The sequence below is a fragment of the Papilio polytes genome, unplaced genomic scaffold (assembly GCF_000836215.1).
Source record: "Papilio polytes unplaced genomic scaffold, Ppol_1.0 DF824024.1, whole genome shotgun sequence".
Taxonomy (NCBI): domain Eukaryota; kingdom Metazoa; phylum Arthropoda; class Insecta; order Lepidoptera; family Papilionidae; genus Papilio; species Papilio polytes.
Window position 1 is genome coordinate 653,280 of NW_013525180.1, and position 19,236 is coordinate 672,515.

Below are 19,236 nucleotides of genomic sequence, written 5' to 3' on the forward strand. Positions count from 1 at the left end.
TCTTATACTCTAGACAATACTTTTTACATGATTTGATATAAAAAAAAAGAAAATGAATTATATAAAAATAGAGCACCACCGGCTGCGGAATCCGAGTACAGTTTACAGTTACAGTACAGTTATTGTTAGAGAAAACAATTTTCATTTCGTTCATTAAAATCGTTGCTTTAGTTAATCTATTCTGTTCTTTGCTAAGTTGTTCCAAAATAAATGTAATGTAGTCTTGAATTAAAAAATTAAAACGTTATAGAAAGCGTAGTTTAATTAATAAATAACTCAATAAAATATATAATATATCAAAGAGTATCGTGTTACATAATTAGAAACTGCCTCTATATAGCCTCGGATATTTCAATCGGTTCGCAAACACTCGTAATATTAGGTCAGCCACTTTACGCTCATTCAATAAATCAATTCAAATTTATTTACAATTCAGTATTTATATTTATAAAACTAAATTAAAAGCGAGACAAAAATGTTAACTTAATTATATTAACATTTTTGGATTATATTTATCACATATACCGGTATGAAATAAAGAGTTTTTTGCTTCCCGGAAATCATCACTTTCTGGTACAAAATTCAACATTTTTAACACGATGAAAAAAAAACAAACGAAAAAAAATATAAAGGCTCGTTTAAAATAAATGTTTCCTATCGAGACATTTGTATCTTGACGCTTACTTCATATCGGTATACCTGGTAGATATATGTGACTAATATAGGTATTAAGTTATTGCTATTACTAACTATAAGCAAAGAAAGTGTAGCTCGAAATAAAGTTTACATAAAAAAAAAACAAAAGTCCTCCATTATCGAAAAATGTTGCCCTTGACGCTTATTGAGTTATTTATTAATATTTATTCAAAGAAGTCACAAATATACGTTACAATTAAAACGTTCTTCATTTATAGGTTAACAAATTTTCCGAATAGTTGTTTATTGTTACTAGACTGATTCAACCAGCAAAAACCAGCATAAGATAAAACTAATCAAAGGGCAATCTGGAACCTTTCTTTCACTCAGCGCCCGAGATATGTAACAAGATTACTTGACGTTTTTAGGTCAAAGATCGACTTAATAACCTTTACCGGAATATATTCATCTAAAGTTATTTATTTTCTCTTACGTAAATCTATTCCATTTACGTTTCAAATCTAGTTAACAAAACAAATCCTTGTTAACAGACATTTAAAAAATACATAGACGAGGCATAGTAAATAAATGTTTTTCACCGGTACTTTCTCTGATAGGTACTATATAAGTTGTCCAGTTTAGTGCCACCTCGTGTCCTTGTATTGACATGTAATAAAACATTTTACAAAATTATAATAAATCCCATCTTTTGTTATGTTATAAAATAAACAAAACGGTGTTGCAAAATAAACGAAAAAGATTTAAATATCATTAAAGGACAGTTGGCAATTAATTGAAATACAATTAATTATGTTGCCATGTGGTTTTTAGGCTGTTAACAGATAGCAATTGTCATAATGATGTGAAAAATGCCTGAGGTTTCATCTGCCTCCTCTATATATATTTTGAAACTCTTTAGCTGTGATGTGTGTTTTTCTAACCATAGACCGTTTAACTTGTCAGTCCTTTTCTAAAAACCATTAATCATATTTTTTGATGTTCCTAGAAAAGCTATATAGGACGCGCTTTGAATCACAGATTTGGGGCAGCGTAAAAGTTTTGAGAGCTTTCTATTCGTACCTTCAGTTACAAGAAACAACAATAATTCAAATATATTATTGTAACTAGAACCTTACCTTTTTAATGGTGAAAGATTTTTTGAAATCGGCCCTGTAGTTTTTTAATTTACAATACATTCAAAAACACGAATCATTTCCCTTTATAATATCACTATACAAGTACAAATATAGAAGACGCAAAATTAGTGTCTAAGATTGATTCCCAAAGATAACATCTCAAAACAATCTGTCTTAAAGATTACTACGTGATTAAAAACGAATATTTTATGAATATCGTAATAGAAAATACAATTTGTAATTCATCTACAAATCAGACAAACTATTGAAATAGTCGATACGATATTTGATACAGAAGCCGAGTGGAAATCCGTTCAAACAAGGCAAAGCATCCAGGTCACCTTTTAGGTCAACTATTGGATGTAGCGGAGCGCTATCGGTATTCCCATTGATGTCAATGACGGATTCCGCTATTTGAATTTGTACTCTGGCTACAAACTGTTTAATTCAGAAAGTTAATTTTACACAATATTAAAAATTATAAGAAAGCGATGGATGGATTGCGTAAAAGGTCACATAATGAAGAAGGGAGTGATGAGATAATGTATCATAGTTATTTGGAGGACGATAACCTGGTGGTAATACAAGGTAGAGGAGATGATGAATATAAAAAAATTATAACTGTTGATCTATGAAATAAACTAGGCTAGGTTTTTTCTTAATTTATTCAGCTTTAGACCACTAAATATTTTTTTATACCTAAGTACAATCTAAAAAATACTGTAATACGAGACATGAGAAGAAAACATTTTGTAAAGGTTGAAAATATAAAGAGCAATTCAGAGGTTGAATTACAAAAGTTCTTTTAAATGGTAACATTCAAAGCATTTTCTAAACATTTGTCAGAAAAATCTCTCCGGAACTAAAGGTACAAATTCCAATGTAAGAAATGGTAAGATTGCAACCTTTGCCTTTAGGGTTGTAGAAATCTTAATGATGATGCCTGATGCTTCAGAATTTAAACAAAAACGCCAACTTAAATGTAAAAACAGATATTTGATACTAAAGATAACATTGATAAATTATTTCAATTAATTATGATTTTTGAACCTATATGCATATAGAAAGTGTAACATAAAATCTAAACCAAGTAATTTTGTTTAGACACTTACGAGTATGTATTGCTTTTCATAAATGGGGAAAAGGATTAGCTCTTGCAGCACAGGGGAACCTAGTGCAGGAGCCAAGGCTCTCATGAAATATGTGCCTATTTAAAAAAAAGCCAATAAAGTATTAATATCATACAGAATGCTATCTTGTGTTCGAAATGCTAAAAATCAATAAAACTATGTACTCGTAATAATCAATATCATTCAATGGTGAATTCTACCAACTACAGAGACCAAACTGCTTGTGGGTACTTTTTTCATCTTACCATATGATTTATGTGAATGTTTCAGTGTGAACTCACACTTACGCTTGCACATGTGTAACTCCAAGGTGAAATACGTCAAACTTGACCATAATAAATTATAGCAGAGGCACACCTTTGCGTAGCGTGTTAGCACTACATTATGGGATTGTTTATTGAACAGAGATGTTAATTTTTGCTGTTTATTAACTTATAATGATAATAATAAACCAATCGTGAATACAAGGCCATTTTATGAAACAAATAAATAATATTTTTGTGACTTGTGTCTCGTGGATAGTTCGTTATTTGTCCATTATCAATATGACAAATATATACCTCACATACGCCTGTTAAGAGTCCAAGTGTGTTTTACAGTGGCAATTAATCATCACAGGGTCAATTAAACTGCATACCACATTTCTACCGAGAAACAGTTGTGTGCTTCATAATTATAATCTAATTTGTAGAGCGCCGTTGGCTAGTTAAACTATACTAATCAGACGTCCCATCTTATGCCTCAAGGTGGCTTGCTCTACTGACATACTGCACGCGATTTACTATTTAAACCTCTGAAGTCACTTACAATACTGTGAACATCCGCTTATTTTACATACGCTCTACAAATAAAGGAAAATAACTATTCGGAATACAAAAAAACTATATTCCGAGTGGCGACTGCAACTCACTTTACGTCTTTCGTATTCGGTCACTGGAACAAAGGAACTCAAGAGTAATCGCAATTCACGAGCTCCCAGACACTCGACGTCATTCCATTCATCTATAAAGCACCGCTGCACTTTTTCGTTCACTCTTCGTTCGTTCCTTTTTCAAGCTACAACTGTATTTTGTGCGCCGTAAATTGAATGCAAGCTCCTTTTTTAAGATTACGAGCGCTTTTTTCATAAAATTTGCATAATTAAAGAGCATTTAGTCCTGCATTTTGTAGCAGCTATCGTAGCTTGACAACTACGAAAAGGCATGTTGTCATTCATTACCTAAGTGGGTACTGTATAAGTTTCATAGAAGACTTTTGAATTACAATGGGTGCATTGAGGAACTGTGTGTAAGAATAATAGAACGGAAAAGGTTGAATAGTAGTAACGTCGGAAAGATGAAAGGGTTGTCGATGTGTGGTCCAAAGAGATTTTTTTCCACACAATTTTCGTAATATAATATTTCTGCACTAAAAAATATTTTACTTCAGACTTTGTACCGTAAAAGAAATACTACATTCTACCGCCGATAAAACTTTCCCATTTTTAAACGGAATATTTCATTACCCGTGCAGGCAGTGGTCAGGGACGGGTAGGGATTGGGAGGTGAGGGGGCTACTCCCTACATCGGGCAGTTCATTTCACCTAACCCCTCCCAACGCAACGCGAAAATGAACGCCACTTCCGTATACGCTTGTTTTGAAAAAGGAGGGGAAAAATTTCGAAGCACAACACCCGGCTCTATCCGAAAATTAATTATAGTTTTGAATGGATCGCGTTATACTTTTTTTGGTGGAGGCGAGACTTTTTTATCCGCTTTGTTACGCAAGCGTGTTGATGAACACGTACAGATGTTCACATGATTACTTTTTAACGATTTCGCTTGATAATAAATTACATACAAAGTTTGTAAAATGTGCTAAATTGCATCTAAATTACAGTGCCAAATAGTAAAGAAAATAAGAGATGAGAAGATAAAAAAGGGTAACTATTACTTGCATTATTGTTTAATGTAATTTTAATTAATAATTAAATCGCATCTAATTCGAGCGACATTCTTCTTCTACAACGAGCTGTTTGGTTTGTTTTGATTTTTTCGGCCATCGATAACGATATGACCTAAGAATTTGACCTGAAGTATTGAACGCAAAAATAAACAATACTACGGATAAGTAACATTTAGAGAAACATAAAATAAATGCATGTAATAAAACCGACATTTCCTAATAATTTCTTTATACATTTATAAGTTCCAATACAGATCAGTTTAGTTTTAACGGATTAAGTTTAGCGCCATCTCGTAGATGACATCTAAACTACACATTCTTTTCGTGAAAATGCATTGTATTGGCAAATTCCTTCTACTCGAGTATGTATTGTAATAGTTAAAGGGTTAAATACATTCTATTGAGATATTTTTAAACTTGATTCGATAAAATTTCAATCTAAAAATGTCTTATCAAACATTTATTTGCTCAATTTTAGCCAGTACGATCATAAGTCTGGCAGATGTACCTTTTTCCAAAAATATCTCTATACTAAATCTAGATTCTGGTAGCAGCCCTAAATGTAGTCTTACCTAATTCTGTTACTTATTAAACTAGAAATTTTCAAATTCTATTTTTGTGTAGATATCACCAGACTGCATATTAGAATGTGACAGACAGTGAAGTAGTTGAAGTAAGATCTAACGGGAGTCTTGTGTTGAGGGTGCAAATTGGGTACAGAAAATAAACAAGGGAAATGGAAACAGTAATTTAAGCCATAAAATAATTTATTACAATAAACAGTTCGAAACAATGTCTAACAATTTCGTCCTACATCCAAACGTGTCTACAAGAAACGTGTCTTCAAAGCTCGCGTGTAAAGAAGCGTCGAGTGCATTCTATTGTGGCAGCGATGCGTCCTCCCGATCTCCTCACAACCTATCTGCAGTACCCTTCTCCTTGTAAGAACAGGCGGAAGGCTTCCGCTATCTTACTTGGCTGTTCCTCTAATACCATACCGCAGTCTGAGATGCTGAGCCAAGACGTCTTGGCAGGGTCAAGGCGGCCGTTAAAGGTCACCGTGTCTTCGACGTGAGGGGACAGTGCTCCGGTCACATTCAGAACGGGCACCTTAATAGTGTTATTGTCTCTAGATATCCCCAAGTCGCTACGACGTAGATATGCGTCGATAAACATCGCCAAATTAATCGGATTCACATGGGAAAAACATTCTTTGTAAACTTGGGCTAGGTCATGGTTTCGATCGTCGGTGCTTCGGCCGAAATGATGCCACATTAAATATTCAACAGCGCTCTGAGTCATTCCGTTTGAGCGAAGTTGTCTCATGTTAATTTTCTGATAAAGCCACTCCGTCCATCCGGCTTGAGTGGAGGTGCAGTTTATCAGAACTAAAGCATCAACTCTTTGCGGGCTGATAACTGCGTATCGACCGAGAATATTCGCGCCTGCTCCGACACCAAAGCCGATGAACGATCGTATACCAAAGTGACCCAATACAAAATCAATTTGAGAGGCCAGTTCATCCATATTCGGATAGGTGTAATCTTCCGGCAGCGAATGTGCCCCTTCCTCCTGTCCAGGCGCGTTTATATGGTAAATACAAAACTTATCCAGTACCGGTCTCATTTCGACAAAATTAAAGAACGCCTGGAAATTCGCGGCATAATTGAGTCCAAGGTCATGGTATGTTATTATGGCTGGTTTGCTGCGGTCCCCGCGGACCGCCACCAGGACTTCGCCACGCGAGGTTCTCACCCTCTCCTCTACGCATGCGCCGTCGCTTTGCAATCTTCTGTCCGATGGACTATGCAACTGGACACTCTTTAAATCATCCTCTAGATTATCCGAAGACATCATATTGAGTAGGGCGATGTTTTCTTGTATCGTTGTTGGCATTTTACTAATTGCAATTTATTCTTACCGGCACTTTGTGTTTTCTATTTCACCGAAACGTATTTCTACTGCGTGATGATGTTAATTCTATTTTCACTGAGACTTCGTATTCATATATTATAGTCGCATCGATCAATTATCACTAATTATGTTCTTAGGTATATGTACAGCTCTTACAGGCATTCATTACCATCGTTTTCGTTGATAAAATCGTTGTTAAGTCACTTTAAACTCGTTTCAAATGTCACTATACATAACGTTTCGAGTGAGTACGGTACGCGATATTCTTTTGTGAGAATATTGAAGGAAATGGTCAATAGCGTGTTGACCGAACAGACGCGTGCCCCGTCTCAGCGTCGGCTCGGCACTGCTCGGCCGTTTCCGCAGCCGCTCGCTGGGTAGCGCGGGGCGGGGGCCGCGCATAGCTCTTGCCTGGGGGACTTGATGACGTCGAGGTCGCACCTCGCTGCGCGCAGGCGTGGAGTTGGCAGACGGCGAGTCGATTTCAGTTTCCTTGACATAAGTTTATGACCACCACTGGCTGATATATTATAAAAGTAACTGCAGTTTATTGATGAAAATAATAAATTTTAAATCCCATAATTTACCAACCAAATCAATCACTCGTTTTCTAAAATCGTTTTTTGGTAGAAATTGTTACTCGGTCAACATGAAAAAAAGTGTTCATACTTCTATTTTTAAACTAATGACTGAGCCCCGCACGATGGTCGAGAGAGATTTTACCGGCAAAAACCCGTCAGGTTACTTTTTATTTCAACACACGATGGCATAAATAAAATGAGAACCTTATTGGGCCCTTAGCAACACGCCAGGAATTCATTGCACACGATTAGCACAAAACAATACATTTTACAAATAATGAGAAATTCAAATCCGATGATATAAATACTAGAGTAACTTCTGCTGTACATCCATGTAGCAGGAACCGGGTCAAGGAATATTCTTCACTATTGGTTCAAGGTTTTTGCAAACTTATTGTTAAGCAATGACAATTTTTTTTAATCAAGGTTTAACTACAAAATAATCTATGAATAAGACTTATAAGAAAATGGTACTGTAATCAAACTATCATACTTATATTACAAATGCGAAAGTTTAGATGGATGAATGGATGTTTGTTAGAGTTTGTAACCTAAACAACTGAACGGATTTCGATGAAATTTGGTATGGATGCAGAGGATAGTCTGGAAGAAAACAGGCTACTTTTTTTTTAATTCCACGCGAACGGAGTCGCGGGCGAAAGCTATTCAGAATAAACATTAGCTCTTTAATTATCGTCTTCTGCAATTTTACCATTTTCTTATTCTTTTTTTAATTAACTTGATAAATTACTAATTAGAGAGTTTATTTGAACGTAACGTTAGAAGTTTTGAATTTCGATCGTATTTCTATGTTGAATGCATCTTATTTAATTTAAAACTGTTATTTATGTCATAAATTAAATGAATTAAAGTTACAGGATAAAAAAAATACTATACTTTTGTAACTGCCGCTTTCACAGCAAAATGGAAGTATGTCAAGTGTAGATAAAGTGCAATTTACTCGCTTTATTTTACACTGTAAAAGTAAAACGCAACAAAAGTAGTGCTAAAGCAGAAGCTTCTGTACGAGAGCTTGTTAGCAGAAAAGCGAGCGTGGTGTGTTCCTACAAAACATTTTTATTATCTGCCGTACAAACGATAAGAATAAAACATAGTACACATCGGACAGAAAAGTTGTTCCCGAAATAAAATACAATTGTACTTTATGGAAGGCATACTAATTTCTTTATTTTACCTTTCTGAATTATAATGAGACAAGATTCGTATTTTTGAATTTTAGTATACATGGAAATAACTCAAAGCTATTGGACCAATTTAAAAAATTCTGGACCATTAAACAGCTATGTTGACTGAGTAACATAGGCTATACATTGACTATTTATTTAATTCCATGCAGGCGAAGTCGCGAGCAAACATCTTATTAAGATGAGCAGAGCAGAGTTAAAGCAGAGTTAATCGTTTAATTGCGTCAGTAATTTTCAAATCAAAAAGTCAACGGCATTAAGAATTAACCGCTATCGCTTATGAATTGTAACTGAAAGTTTAGTGTTTACTTCGATATATGTATCGGAAGACGTCGTCGCCCTGTCGCCTTAACGAACACTGTCTCGTAGGAAACAAGTGCCTCATTGATTTGTTCCACGCTTATTTACACACGACCTATTTCTTTGTCGCATCGGAGATCTTAATGAGAAAGCTCCTACTAAACATACATATGTATGTATAGACTATGAAATTACTTTTATAAAGCACTTGCTTTTACCCGTGACTCCGTCCGGGAAATTACAACATTGTTGAAATTACAAGTAGCCTATGTGTACTTCCAGGCTATAAATATAGCTTTATAAATTAAAAGTAGTAGCCCAAACTGTGAGAAATAGGAATAAAACGTAGTTAATTGTTATAATGTATACAGTAAAATCTGTTGTAAACAGTTTTAATATTAGTATTATATTGTAATATTTTTAAATTTGAATTTATAAAGAAATAAAGAGTAAAAAACCTAAAAGAAATGTTTCTGAGCTTTCCGTTAGTGGTACGAGAGGGCGGCAAAGAGTCGACCCAAAAAAAAAAAACAATAAAACCATAGCTCACGTCGAGATTAGTTCAGGAGTTTATGAAGCATATCCATCTATACTTTCTTTTCTCAAGATAATGAATTAAAAACTTTACAATATATTAGTACAAAAATACCAGAATCTAAGAACTAAATTACTGAGAACCAAGAGAGAAAATTCAAGTTTATTTGTGAAGTTGACTACATCAATTCAGCACATTAATGATCCTCATTTTTTCTCCTTGTTTCATAATTATTTTCAGTAAATCGAGCATAAAATCCAATCCAATAAATGAAATACTCTGAATGTGTTCATTAGGGCGCGAGCAGGCGGGTCACGTAGCGGAATCAATCGGCCCTCCAATTTACTTTGTGGACTACATATTCAATACCCACCCTTATATGTACGTTTTCTTTTATTTTGCCACGGTAATTACACATTTAATTATATCAATAAATTATTAAAACTGTACACAGATTTTTAGTGGGAAAACAATCATATTTTTGTTATACTTACCAGTTACTAATTTTAGTTCTTATCCCTTTCCACCCTTTTTTAAGAGGAAAGGATGGGAAGGAAAAGTGGATTTGACGGTGGAAGACGCATATGAAGGGAAAATGTTCTCTTTTTGTGAGTCTCCTCCTCCGTCAATTAAGGGTGGGCAACGCATCTGCAATTGCGAATGTTTATGGGCAGTGGTTACTTTCCATTTCGATGTATTCAGGTGGTCGCTTGCTCGTTTTCCGTTTTTATATTATAAAAAAAAATATGCAATACGATTTTACTTGCAAGATTTGTAATTGTCAATTCTTCATTAAAAATATTTTAAATATTACGTGAGTGGAAAAAAACCGTGTATTAAAAATGTCAGTTTTATTTTTTAAAATATCCGTCAATTTCTTACACGTTAAATAATTACAAAATGTGCAATTTACAATTTTAAAACAATAATTCGACACACATTCTAAACAAATACAGTCGCAAATAAAACACCTATTATTAAAAAAAATCGATATCAACGTAGTAGCATGGAACATAAATCATAATAATTAGAATTCTCTTTGCAAGTGTAAGTATACAAACTTTTTTATTTTGAAAAACAATACTACCAAAATGTAGTCGATTTTGTTAAAAATTCAATCAATAAATGTAATTACAACATGTTATTGCACTTTCTCCCTAATTAAATAGGTTATGATTAACGATCTTCAGATGTCACAAGCCATTGTTTCAAGATAATTATTATAACTTGACCAGAAATATAAGACACCTCACCATGTGGGAAAATATAGAATTTCTTCGCGAAGATGTTAAGTCGATTGAGGCGCCCCATAATAGGATTTCTATTTTCCTGGTCAGTCTATATTTTAATATCGCATGCAGTTTATTTGGTATCCAAGCAAATAGGTCGTCGCCAAATCTGTTAACAAAAAAGCAAATATAATACCAGAAACTATTCAAAAACTTTAATTAAAACTATATAACGGTTATGACGATCAAAACATTCTGGCTAAACACCAACTGCTGTAAATCTATACTTCTATACTATTATAATAAAGCGTAAACACACACTTCTTTGTTGCCTAAGATGTCAGCAATTACAGCGTATTTTTTAATTATTCTTTCTTTAATAAAAATCCTTACACTTGCATCACGCTTTAGGCTATATATTTTAACGCCATTAAACTTTGAAGGTAAATATTTTGAATAAAAACCCTAATGTGGGAAAGAGACCAGAAGTTGCTGCCAACATCAAGGAAGCAAGGTTGCCATCATGTCATGTCATTTTGACATTTGTAATTGATAATTAAACAAATGTAAACAATAAAATAAAATTTCCATAAGTTCATGCGGATGAAGTCGCACGGGAAAAGCTAGTTATACAGTAATGTTATAACTGGCTTTATTTAAATCGCTTAGATTAACTTTCGTGATCTCGTGTCTCAGAGTAATTTAAACTTAGGAGGTAAATCATTGTCAAGGTCATTCAATTATTTACTAAGAAGGGTGACTGTGACCTTAATCATACTAATATTATAAATACGAAAGTTTAGATAGTTGGATGTTTGTTAGAGTTTGTAATCTAAACAGCTGAACGGATTTCGATGAAATTTGGCATAGACGTAGAGGATAGTATGGGAGAACACATAGGGTACTCAGCTTAGTTCCACGCAGACAGAGTCGCAGGCGAAAGCTAGTCTAATAAAAAATTTAATATTTTTTAGTTATTATGACATTGAACAGAAAACTACAAACTTTATGTCCAAGAATTTAAAACTGCATACAAAAACAGAATGTCTTAATTTTAAATCAAACAATAACTAGCATTTGCCCGCGACTCCGTTCACGCGGAATTAACATATAACTTAGTTGCCTGTGTTCTTACAATTCATGTTATGTTCATACAAAATTTTATCGAGATTTGTAAAAGCGTATAAAAGATACCTTGTTACATTCATCCATATAATCTTTTCCATATATAATATTAGTAAGTACGATAGTAAATTAAATAGATATATATAAAATCTGCAAGTCCCGTTTTACAATCTTTTTCAAGATAAAACGGATAAACTTACCGTTTACTATATTCTTCATCCGAGGCAACTCCATAGGTCGTCAGTTTCCATCTCAAACTCGTATTCAGATATTTCTACAACACTGTCAGTTTCTTCTGATTTAATTATATTAGACGGTGGTTCCTGCAAACACAAAGTAGAATAAATTAGAGCATCTTTAAACAAAAGTAAAAAAGGCGATTATTGTAAAACAAAGCTAAGTAAAAAACTTACGTTTTCTGCTTTTCTTTTTATTCCTCGCTTATTTATTTTACTGGAACTTGAACTTCCCTTCTTTTCTTTCTTTTGTTGCTTTGATAATAAATGTTCTAGGTCTTGTACTAAAATAAAAAAAATAAGTCATATTACGTTAACACACATAAACAATAATAAAACGTACAGACGAATTGAGTACCTCCTTCTTTTGGGAAGTCGGTCAAAAATCGAAAGCAACGCAGAGATGGATAAAAACTTACTTTCTTTGCACAAATCGTCGTTTCTTTTCCTTAAAGCTTCTATGGATTGTGATGGGGTCAATTTAGTCTTTAAGTGCTCTAACGTGATGTGCAGTAAATTTGCTACCGATACCTGTAATTAAAAAAAAAAAATCACACAAATCGTGAAACAAACTGTATTATTGAGTACTAACAAATATTCCTCATTTTCAAATTTAGAATACTGCAAGAACAGGAAAGATGGACGGCATTTAAAAACTTTTTAATTATTGTGGAAGGTCAGTGTACTCGAGTGTCTTTTTTTATCGCAGGGAAATCTTCTAATTGCATGCTTTTAGGTGGAAAGACGGGGTTATCTGAGATTCCTACTGACTAAAACCACTTCGGTGGAAACATTCAAGTGCGAATGACGATCCCCGCAACTCCAGTAAAACGCACCGGAACCTTATGCACTAAGCTTCTACTCGTTTCCCGAGATATAAATGTCTAGTACACCGATATTTATACAAAATGATCTTTACTTACAGAAGTGGAGTCCAATCCTATGGCATCCATCAGCTGAGATGTTGCCTCAGCGATTTCACCGCGCCTTTCTCTCTCATATTGTGCGTTGCGCGCTTTTCTCTGTTCCTGAAGTAATTAAATAAATATAAATAAATAAGATATACCACTACGCTTAACTTATTTCTTTTTAATTTAATTTACAGTTTACGTACCCGATTTAATGGCTTGCGACATTTCCCGGCCGGTCTTCCGCGTTTTCTTGTGGGTACATGAGCCTACAAATAAATACGAAAACAATTATAATAGTGATAACTTGTATCGAATTCCTCAAAACTATGTAACAATCTCACGATCTATGAGACTGCGGTCAAATGTTAAACTACCGACACTCTGTCATTTTTTCGACAAGCAGAATATATTAGAATTCATTAAGAATTAAACTCTTTAAAATTATAGTAAATTATAAACAATTAAGCCAAAAAACATCTATTAAAAAACACTCACCATGTCCTCCATTAGGAAATATCACGGCTTGAACCACTCAAAATAACATAAACACAGTAAATGGAATAATCACTAACAAACCCTTCGTTAAGTATCCTTCTGACAAGATGCATCCCCTCCATTTCTAGTTAAAAAACAATGTATTCAAATTTCAATAGAAAGTTCTTTATGAGGTCATAAACGCAAAGATAATCCTGTTTGAAAGCCGCCCCGAAATAACAATTGTAAAAATTTTAAAATTATACCGTCTATAAATATTTCTCGGTAAGTGATTAGCAAATGTCTTATTAGTGTTGACGTTTAATACCGTTAATAATTTTCAAATCTTGTTATTAAATAGTCATTCAATCAGCGCCTAATAAGACCGCCTGAAATATAAATCCACTAAACTTTTTCTCAAACTATCACTCTGAAGGATCTCATTCACCTCACATTACTTGTTCTTTTCTCTTCAAACAATAACTTGCTGACTTCAAACTAATGTTGCACAGAATTTTTCTTTTTTCCTATTTTGAACTCAATTTTGAATAACAATTCCTCCTATTTTTTATCTTTTACGTAGTTTCTTTTAATTTTGCTACCTAAGCTATCCAACACGCTATGTAAAACAAGCGCTATATATTTTCAGTCCAAGTTTAAATTACCCACAATCTAATACTAGTGTACGTTTTTAAATGGCCGTAATTACTTACAAAATTAATTTCAATACGTTTTATTTGATCTGTATTAAACCAGTGTATTGCAAATTTAAAAAAGCAGACATATTGAATTGTAGCTTAGTTCAATCGCATTGTTAATTTTTGGAAAAGCAGTTGTTCTGCAATGCACAACTCTATTGTTTTCAGACTTCATTCTAAGAATTCCAATACAAAAGATTGTAAAACAAATTTTGGGATTTAACAAGACTATTCTTTTAAGAATTCTTTATTAGTTTAATCTCTTTAGAATAATAAGGAGGTTTAGAAACTTATTGGATGTTTTAACAATAGATTTGTCTGTTTGAGGTTTTAAATACATAGAGTGATAATAAAACTAGAAAGAGACGATTTTCTCGTAACAGGATAAGTATATACAATTTGCAACATCACAAAATAGCACAATCTTTTTTTTTGTCGCAGAAACGTTTTGATTTTAAATTGGAAAATAATTAGATAGTTTATTTCCAAAATAAACTTTAAAATGTAATTTAACTCACGTATTGAACAATAACAATAATACTAGAATTATTGTATTTTTTTAAAGTATTGATATAGCTTAATATTTCAGGAAACAAAGCTAAATTGAGTCTGTTGGGTAATTTAATGATCAGTCACAGAGTAAAAGAGGCATAGACTTAGGTACATTCCTTTTCTATTGAAAATTTAAATTCGTTAATTAATAATATTAAAAAAAAGGAAAAACTTTAATAAATAAAACATTCATGAGTATTTTATACTTTAATTTATTTAGTCTTCAAGAACAAAGGAATCAAACGTATTTTACAGTTTTTAATACTAAATATCTTATCAAAACAAATGACTTTTGTAAGTTTGAATTTCGAACTATTCCAGTATTTTAATACAAATAAAAAAAATTCAAGGTTACGTTTGTGATTTCACCATTCTATTCAAATTCATTTTTACATTTTCTTCGTTATTATATACACTTACGATTTCCAAGCACATAAACCTGATCAAACTGTTCAAACTCAATAATTTTGAATGTCACAACATTTCGCACACTATTTATGTACAAAAAAAATTATGCATGAAAGTAGAAAATGATATTCAAAAAGATTAAATACAATACATATATCTGAGATAATCTTTACGAAAAACAATTGATTGATATTTGAAGTTTTGTCGCAAATTATTTCTATTTTTATTGTATTTATTTAATATAAAAACAAAAGAAGAAGAAGAAGAAGAAGAAGAAGAAACAAAAGAATATATTTCTTACATGGATGCATTCTCAAAGTAATGGTATATTGCTTACAAAAATAATCAAAATCCAGACAGTATTAAATGTAAAGTAAAATTCAAGAAGACTAAATCTTAATCCTATTAATAACTATTAATTTTATAATGAATTTTCTTACAATCATTTGTCAAAAAAGACAATGCTAAACTTTGCATTATTCTTACAACAAAAAAAAATAGAGACAACAAAAATATTGTATCTTTAATATCGATACGAAATATTTACAATTAAAGTAACACCATGTCTACATAGTACAATAGTACTAAAACTAGATTGCAGAAGATTCAAAATAAAATCAAATGTTTAATTAAACTTTAAATGTTAAGAGAAAACCATAGACAGCTTTAATTCACTGGCAACATTGTTGCATTTGTTTTTCCGTTTCTTGCCATAAGTCCAGTAAACTGATTCACACTATTGCATTATTTTAACTTTCAATCATACATTGACGCTGTTAATCTTGAGTTTTTTCACCCGTCTGGTTGTACCTTCACCATCAGAACTGTCCGTATCATGGGAACTGCCCTCCGACTTAATGCCGAGAGCTAACTCATGTGCTTCCAGATAGTTGCCAGTTGCACGGACTTTTTCCAACGCTTTTACTGCAAGGATAAATTATTAGGAATATAAATTTTGTCAAAGTTAAGAGGATATCTTTAAATCTTTGTTAGAGACGGAATTTCAAAGAATTGTAATTTTATGGGTTTAGCCAAGGTTAGGTGGGCAGCTATTTCTCCCCCAGAAAATTTTTAAACGAGCTGTCGCCATAAACTTTACACCATTTACACCATTTTGTCAACACAGAATTTAAAAAAAAGTAGCCTATAATATGCCCATCTATGTCAACTACCCTTGAGTGAAAGATTACCGAAGCAGACAGACAGATAGACTGACAAATATTTATACAATGCCATGTTCGTTATAGCAACGCAAATACATCATGTTCGTAAAATCTGGAATTTTCCTTTGGATATTGCAAACAGGCACTCCAAATTTATTATACGTATAGATATAGAAAGATAGATAAAAGTGACTTAAAACATGTTATTACAATGAGCTTACTTTGGTTCTCAAGCAATGTATTTTGCCGTTTTAGATCATCGATATCTTGTTGGTGCGAGTTGTTTTTCCGTCTCATAAACTGAATGTATTCCGCTGCCTTTTTTAGAATCTGTGCTCGACTAGCCTGAAATAATACATATATTACAATTTCTCACTCATACATTATAAATTTACTTCATTTTTATTGTCCTAAAATTGTTTACTACATTTAGTATACAAGAAGACATGTTATAGTATTTTTGAATTTCATCAAATAGTTTTAATAACTTATCTGACACAGTATGATGGACATCATCTGTAACATTTGAAAATAAAATATCAATTACTAGCGCATATATGGGCAACAAGCGGCATGCGGGCCACACCCTGCTCACTGTAAGATATAATCGGGCCAGCAAGATGTTTTGAAAAAACCCAAATAAAAGAAATGAAATTAGGTACTTATACTCAGGGAGTGACAATGAGGCCGCAAACATCAAATATTTTGATGTTGCGGCCTGTGAACATATTTGCAAGCTAATGTTTAGCCTAAAACATGTCAAAGGATGCCCATACCAAATCTGGAGTATTATACAATAGAGAAATCAAAAATAATACAGCAAAAGTGGGCCTTTTCGATATAAAATTGAAACATTTCTATTTTCACTTAATACAAAATCTACTTTGTCATTGAAAATATGACATTTACAAGAGGAGAAAATTAAAAACTCCATTGTGATATCCTAACATGTCTTGCTTAACTCTTATCAAGATTGTTTTTTATAAAAAGCAATAAAAGTCGTAAAAGTAGCTTCTTTGGGTTATAATAAATATCAAATGATGTTTTTGCACTTTTATATACTTTATGTATACAAAATGAACATAAGGGTTAACCACACTAGACATTCAGTTCAGTCCTACCCGCTGGTTTTAACTAAACAGTTGGACTGACCTTAAAAATGGCGCATTTGTAAGCAAAACTTTCAGGTGAATTGAACTGTTAAACTTGCGCCTACACATGCATGAGATTGTCAGAACTGACCATAAGTAGTAGGCTTTAGGCAGAATGTATTAAATTGTAGCATGTTGTAATTAGGTTATTTTTGTTATTATTTTCCTTAGTCATAAACATTCTTACTGTTTCCTTGCTTAGCAACTACTTAATGTTCAACGACCTTCACTTTTTATTGTTACTTGAAAGAGTCTCAGAAAACTTCTTTCAAGTAAAATATTGATGTATAAATTTAAAAGTATAAAAAAGAAGATTGACATTACATTACATACCACTTTCTCCCCCTGTAAGGCTGGGACTGTTTCCCTTAGTGATGTAAAACTGTCTTTTATATGATCTCTTCGTTTACGCTCCAGGGCGTTGTGGTGTGCGCGTTTTTCTGCCTAAAAGTTAGTTACATTTTTGAAGTAATTTTATTTTTAGTTCATACATGTCCTACGTCATTATAAAATATGTAAAAAAGGTGTACCTGTGAATAATAACCACTTCCACCGAGACTGTTTCTCATGTGAGTACGGGAATCAGAGTCATTCTCCGCCTAAAAATACATTATAACAAATAAATGATCATTATTTTAGAAATGATTATAAAACATTATTAAGGTTTCTGAAAAAAACCACGAACATCACTCTCGATATCAATGTCACGATCGTCGTCACTTATCATCTTAAACACTAAAGTAGTTACTATATTATTAAATGTCTACACAAATATTACGTATTTATAAGTACACCAAAAATAAACAAAATACAGATATATTTTCAACACAATAAAGCAAGAACGCGTGACAATTTTTGACAGATAACATGAAATGTTGATAAAAGACAATAAAAGAGGCACGGTAATGCTGTCATTGACATTTCCAAACAAATGAGACAGAAATATTTGTTTCCCTAATGTGAAAAAGAGACATTTCCACAAAGTTTAACCGACTAGCACAAAGAGGTTTGAGGTAGAAAACCCCCCACTTCGAGGACCGCGTTCCGCGATTTTCATTTATATTTTGGCATCATTGCCATTGGCTTTTTAACACTGATCTTTATAAATGGACATACTTAAAGCGTGGTATTTGATTTCGCCATTTAGCGCTGACCGTTACAGTGCGTCACGGTGGTGAGGATTCTAACTAATAACAGAGGTAGAATTAATTAATTATTGTAAAAAGTAAACATATAGATATACTAAAAACACAAAATGTTACTAAAGATAATAAAATCATATCTTGATTTTTAAGTGTTTAATCATTCTTATTTATATATTTTTTTTGAAGTAGGTGCTATTTTCTGTTGGCTCTATACTCACTATTGCTTTGGTCTTTCAATCGGACTTATTTCCGTTTCCTGACATTGTTTTTAAGCCCGCACACGCCGTTTTTAATTTTTTTTTAAATACTAAACCTTTGTCATTTCAATTATCCGAGTAAATATTACATTAAAAACTCATAGATTAGAGAAATCGTAATTAAAAAAAATCTTTTAAATCTAACAATAATGAATCCAACGCCACAAGAATCTTCATTGCAAGAAGATGACCCTAATTTTTATGACAATGGTGAAGACGCAATTAACAATCATATATCAAATCTTAAGAAATCCATCACAATTAAACGCAATCTATGCTGTGAGTTTATCATTTCTACTTGTAAATTTAAAAAATAAATTAGTTGCCGTACCAGTACAGGGACAGATTCAAGATGTTATTGTATTTAAAACATTTCTCACTCTACTAAGTGCATATTGATTAAAATATTGAATAGTACTTTTATATTTCAGTTGAAGCCGCTGAAATGGAAGTAGAAACGGCGTCGCTTTATTTAAATATGCACTGGTCTGAACTGGAAGAATTTA

At 32.7% G+C, this 19,236-nt stretch overlaps 3 protein-coding genes across 4 annotated transcripts; all 3 read right to left on the reverse strand.

Annotated features, from left to right (window-relative positions):
* Positions 1 to 5,595: 5,595 nt before the first annotated feature.
* On the reverse strand, positions 5,596 to 7,121 carry LOC106100950 (protein NDRG3-like). Its single transcript, XM_013280015.1, has one exon. The coding sequence runs from the start codon at positions 6,740 to 6,742 to the stop codon at positions 5,765 to 5,767; it is 978 nt and encodes a 325-aa protein (XP_013135469.1). The 5' UTR covers positions 6,743 to 7,121; the 3' UTR covers positions 5,596 to 5,764.
* A 3,354-nt stretch (positions 7,122 to 10,475) lies between these two features.
* On the reverse strand, positions 10,476 to 13,141 carry LOC106101023. Its single transcript, XM_013280092.1, has 6 exons — positions 13,086 to 13,141; positions 12,895 to 12,999; positions 12,391 to 12,502; positions 12,149 to 12,255; positions 11,936 to 12,058; positions 10,476 to 10,779 (listed from the first exon to the last, which is right to left on the reverse strand). Exons 2-5 carry the CDS (start codon positions 12,922 to 12,924, stop codon positions 11,951 to 11,953), a joined length of 357 nt encoding a protein of 118 aa, XP_013135546.1. The 5' UTR covers positions 12,925 to 12,999; positions 13,086 to 13,141; the 3' UTR covers positions 10,476 to 10,779; positions 11,936 to 11,950.
* A 1,659-nt stretch (positions 13,142 to 14,800) lies between these two features.
* LOC106101201 (protein max) lies at positions 14,801 to 18,209 on the reverse strand. 2 transcript variants are annotated; one of them, XM_013280354.1, is made up of 5 exons: positions 18,014 to 18,209; positions 17,859 to 17,927; positions 17,653 to 17,772; positions 16,399 to 16,522; positions 14,801 to 15,938 (listed from the first exon to the last, which is right to left on the reverse strand). In XM_013280354.1, exons 1-5 carry the CDS (start codon positions 18,053 to 18,055, stop codon positions 15,775 to 15,777), a joined length of 519 nt encoding a protein of 172 aa, XP_013135808.1. In that variant the 5' UTR covers positions 18,056 to 18,209; the 3' UTR covers positions 14,801 to 15,774. The 2 variants fall into 2 exon arrangements, with proteins under 2 accessions (XP_013135808.1, XP_013135809.1); XM_013280355.1 differs by having other exon boundaries at positions 17,662 to 17,772; positions 18,014 to 18,208.
* Between the last annotated feature and the right edge of the window lie 1,027 nt (positions 18,210 to 19,236).

What these genes read in the sequence shown, in the direction of transcription:
- LOC106100950 (XM_013280015.1), bottom strand. Translation starts at nt 6,742, where the DNA reads ATGCCAACAACGATACAAGAAAACATCGCCCTACTCAATATGATGTCT.
- LOC106101023 (XM_013280092.1), bottom strand. Translation starts at nt 12,924, where the DNA reads ATGGATGCCATAGGATTGGACTCCACTTCT. An exon ending in TAGGATTGGACTCCACTTCT is followed by an intron (nt 12,503 to 12,894) that starts GTAAGTAAAGAT and finishes TTTTAATTACAG; the next exon opens with GTATCGGTAGCAAATTTACT. An exon ending in CGACGATTTGTGCAAAGAAA is followed by an intron (nt 12,256 to 12,390) that starts GTAAGTTTTTAT and finishes TTTTTATTTTAG; the next exon opens with TACAAGACCTAGAACATTTA.
- LOC106101201 (XM_013280354.1), bottom strand. Translation starts at nt 18,055, where the DNA reads ATGATAAGTGACGACGATCGTGACATTGATATCGAGAGTGAT. An exon ending in ACATTGATATCGAGAGTGAT is followed by an intron (nt 17,928 to 18,013) that starts GTTCGTGGTTTT and finishes ATGTATTTTTAG; the next exon opens with GCGGAGAATGACTCTGATTC. An exon ending in TACATTGCTTGAGAACCAAA is followed by an intron (nt 15,939 to 16,398) that starts GTAAGCTCATTG and finishes TTATCCTTGCAG; the next exon opens with TAAAAGCGTTGGAAAAAGTC.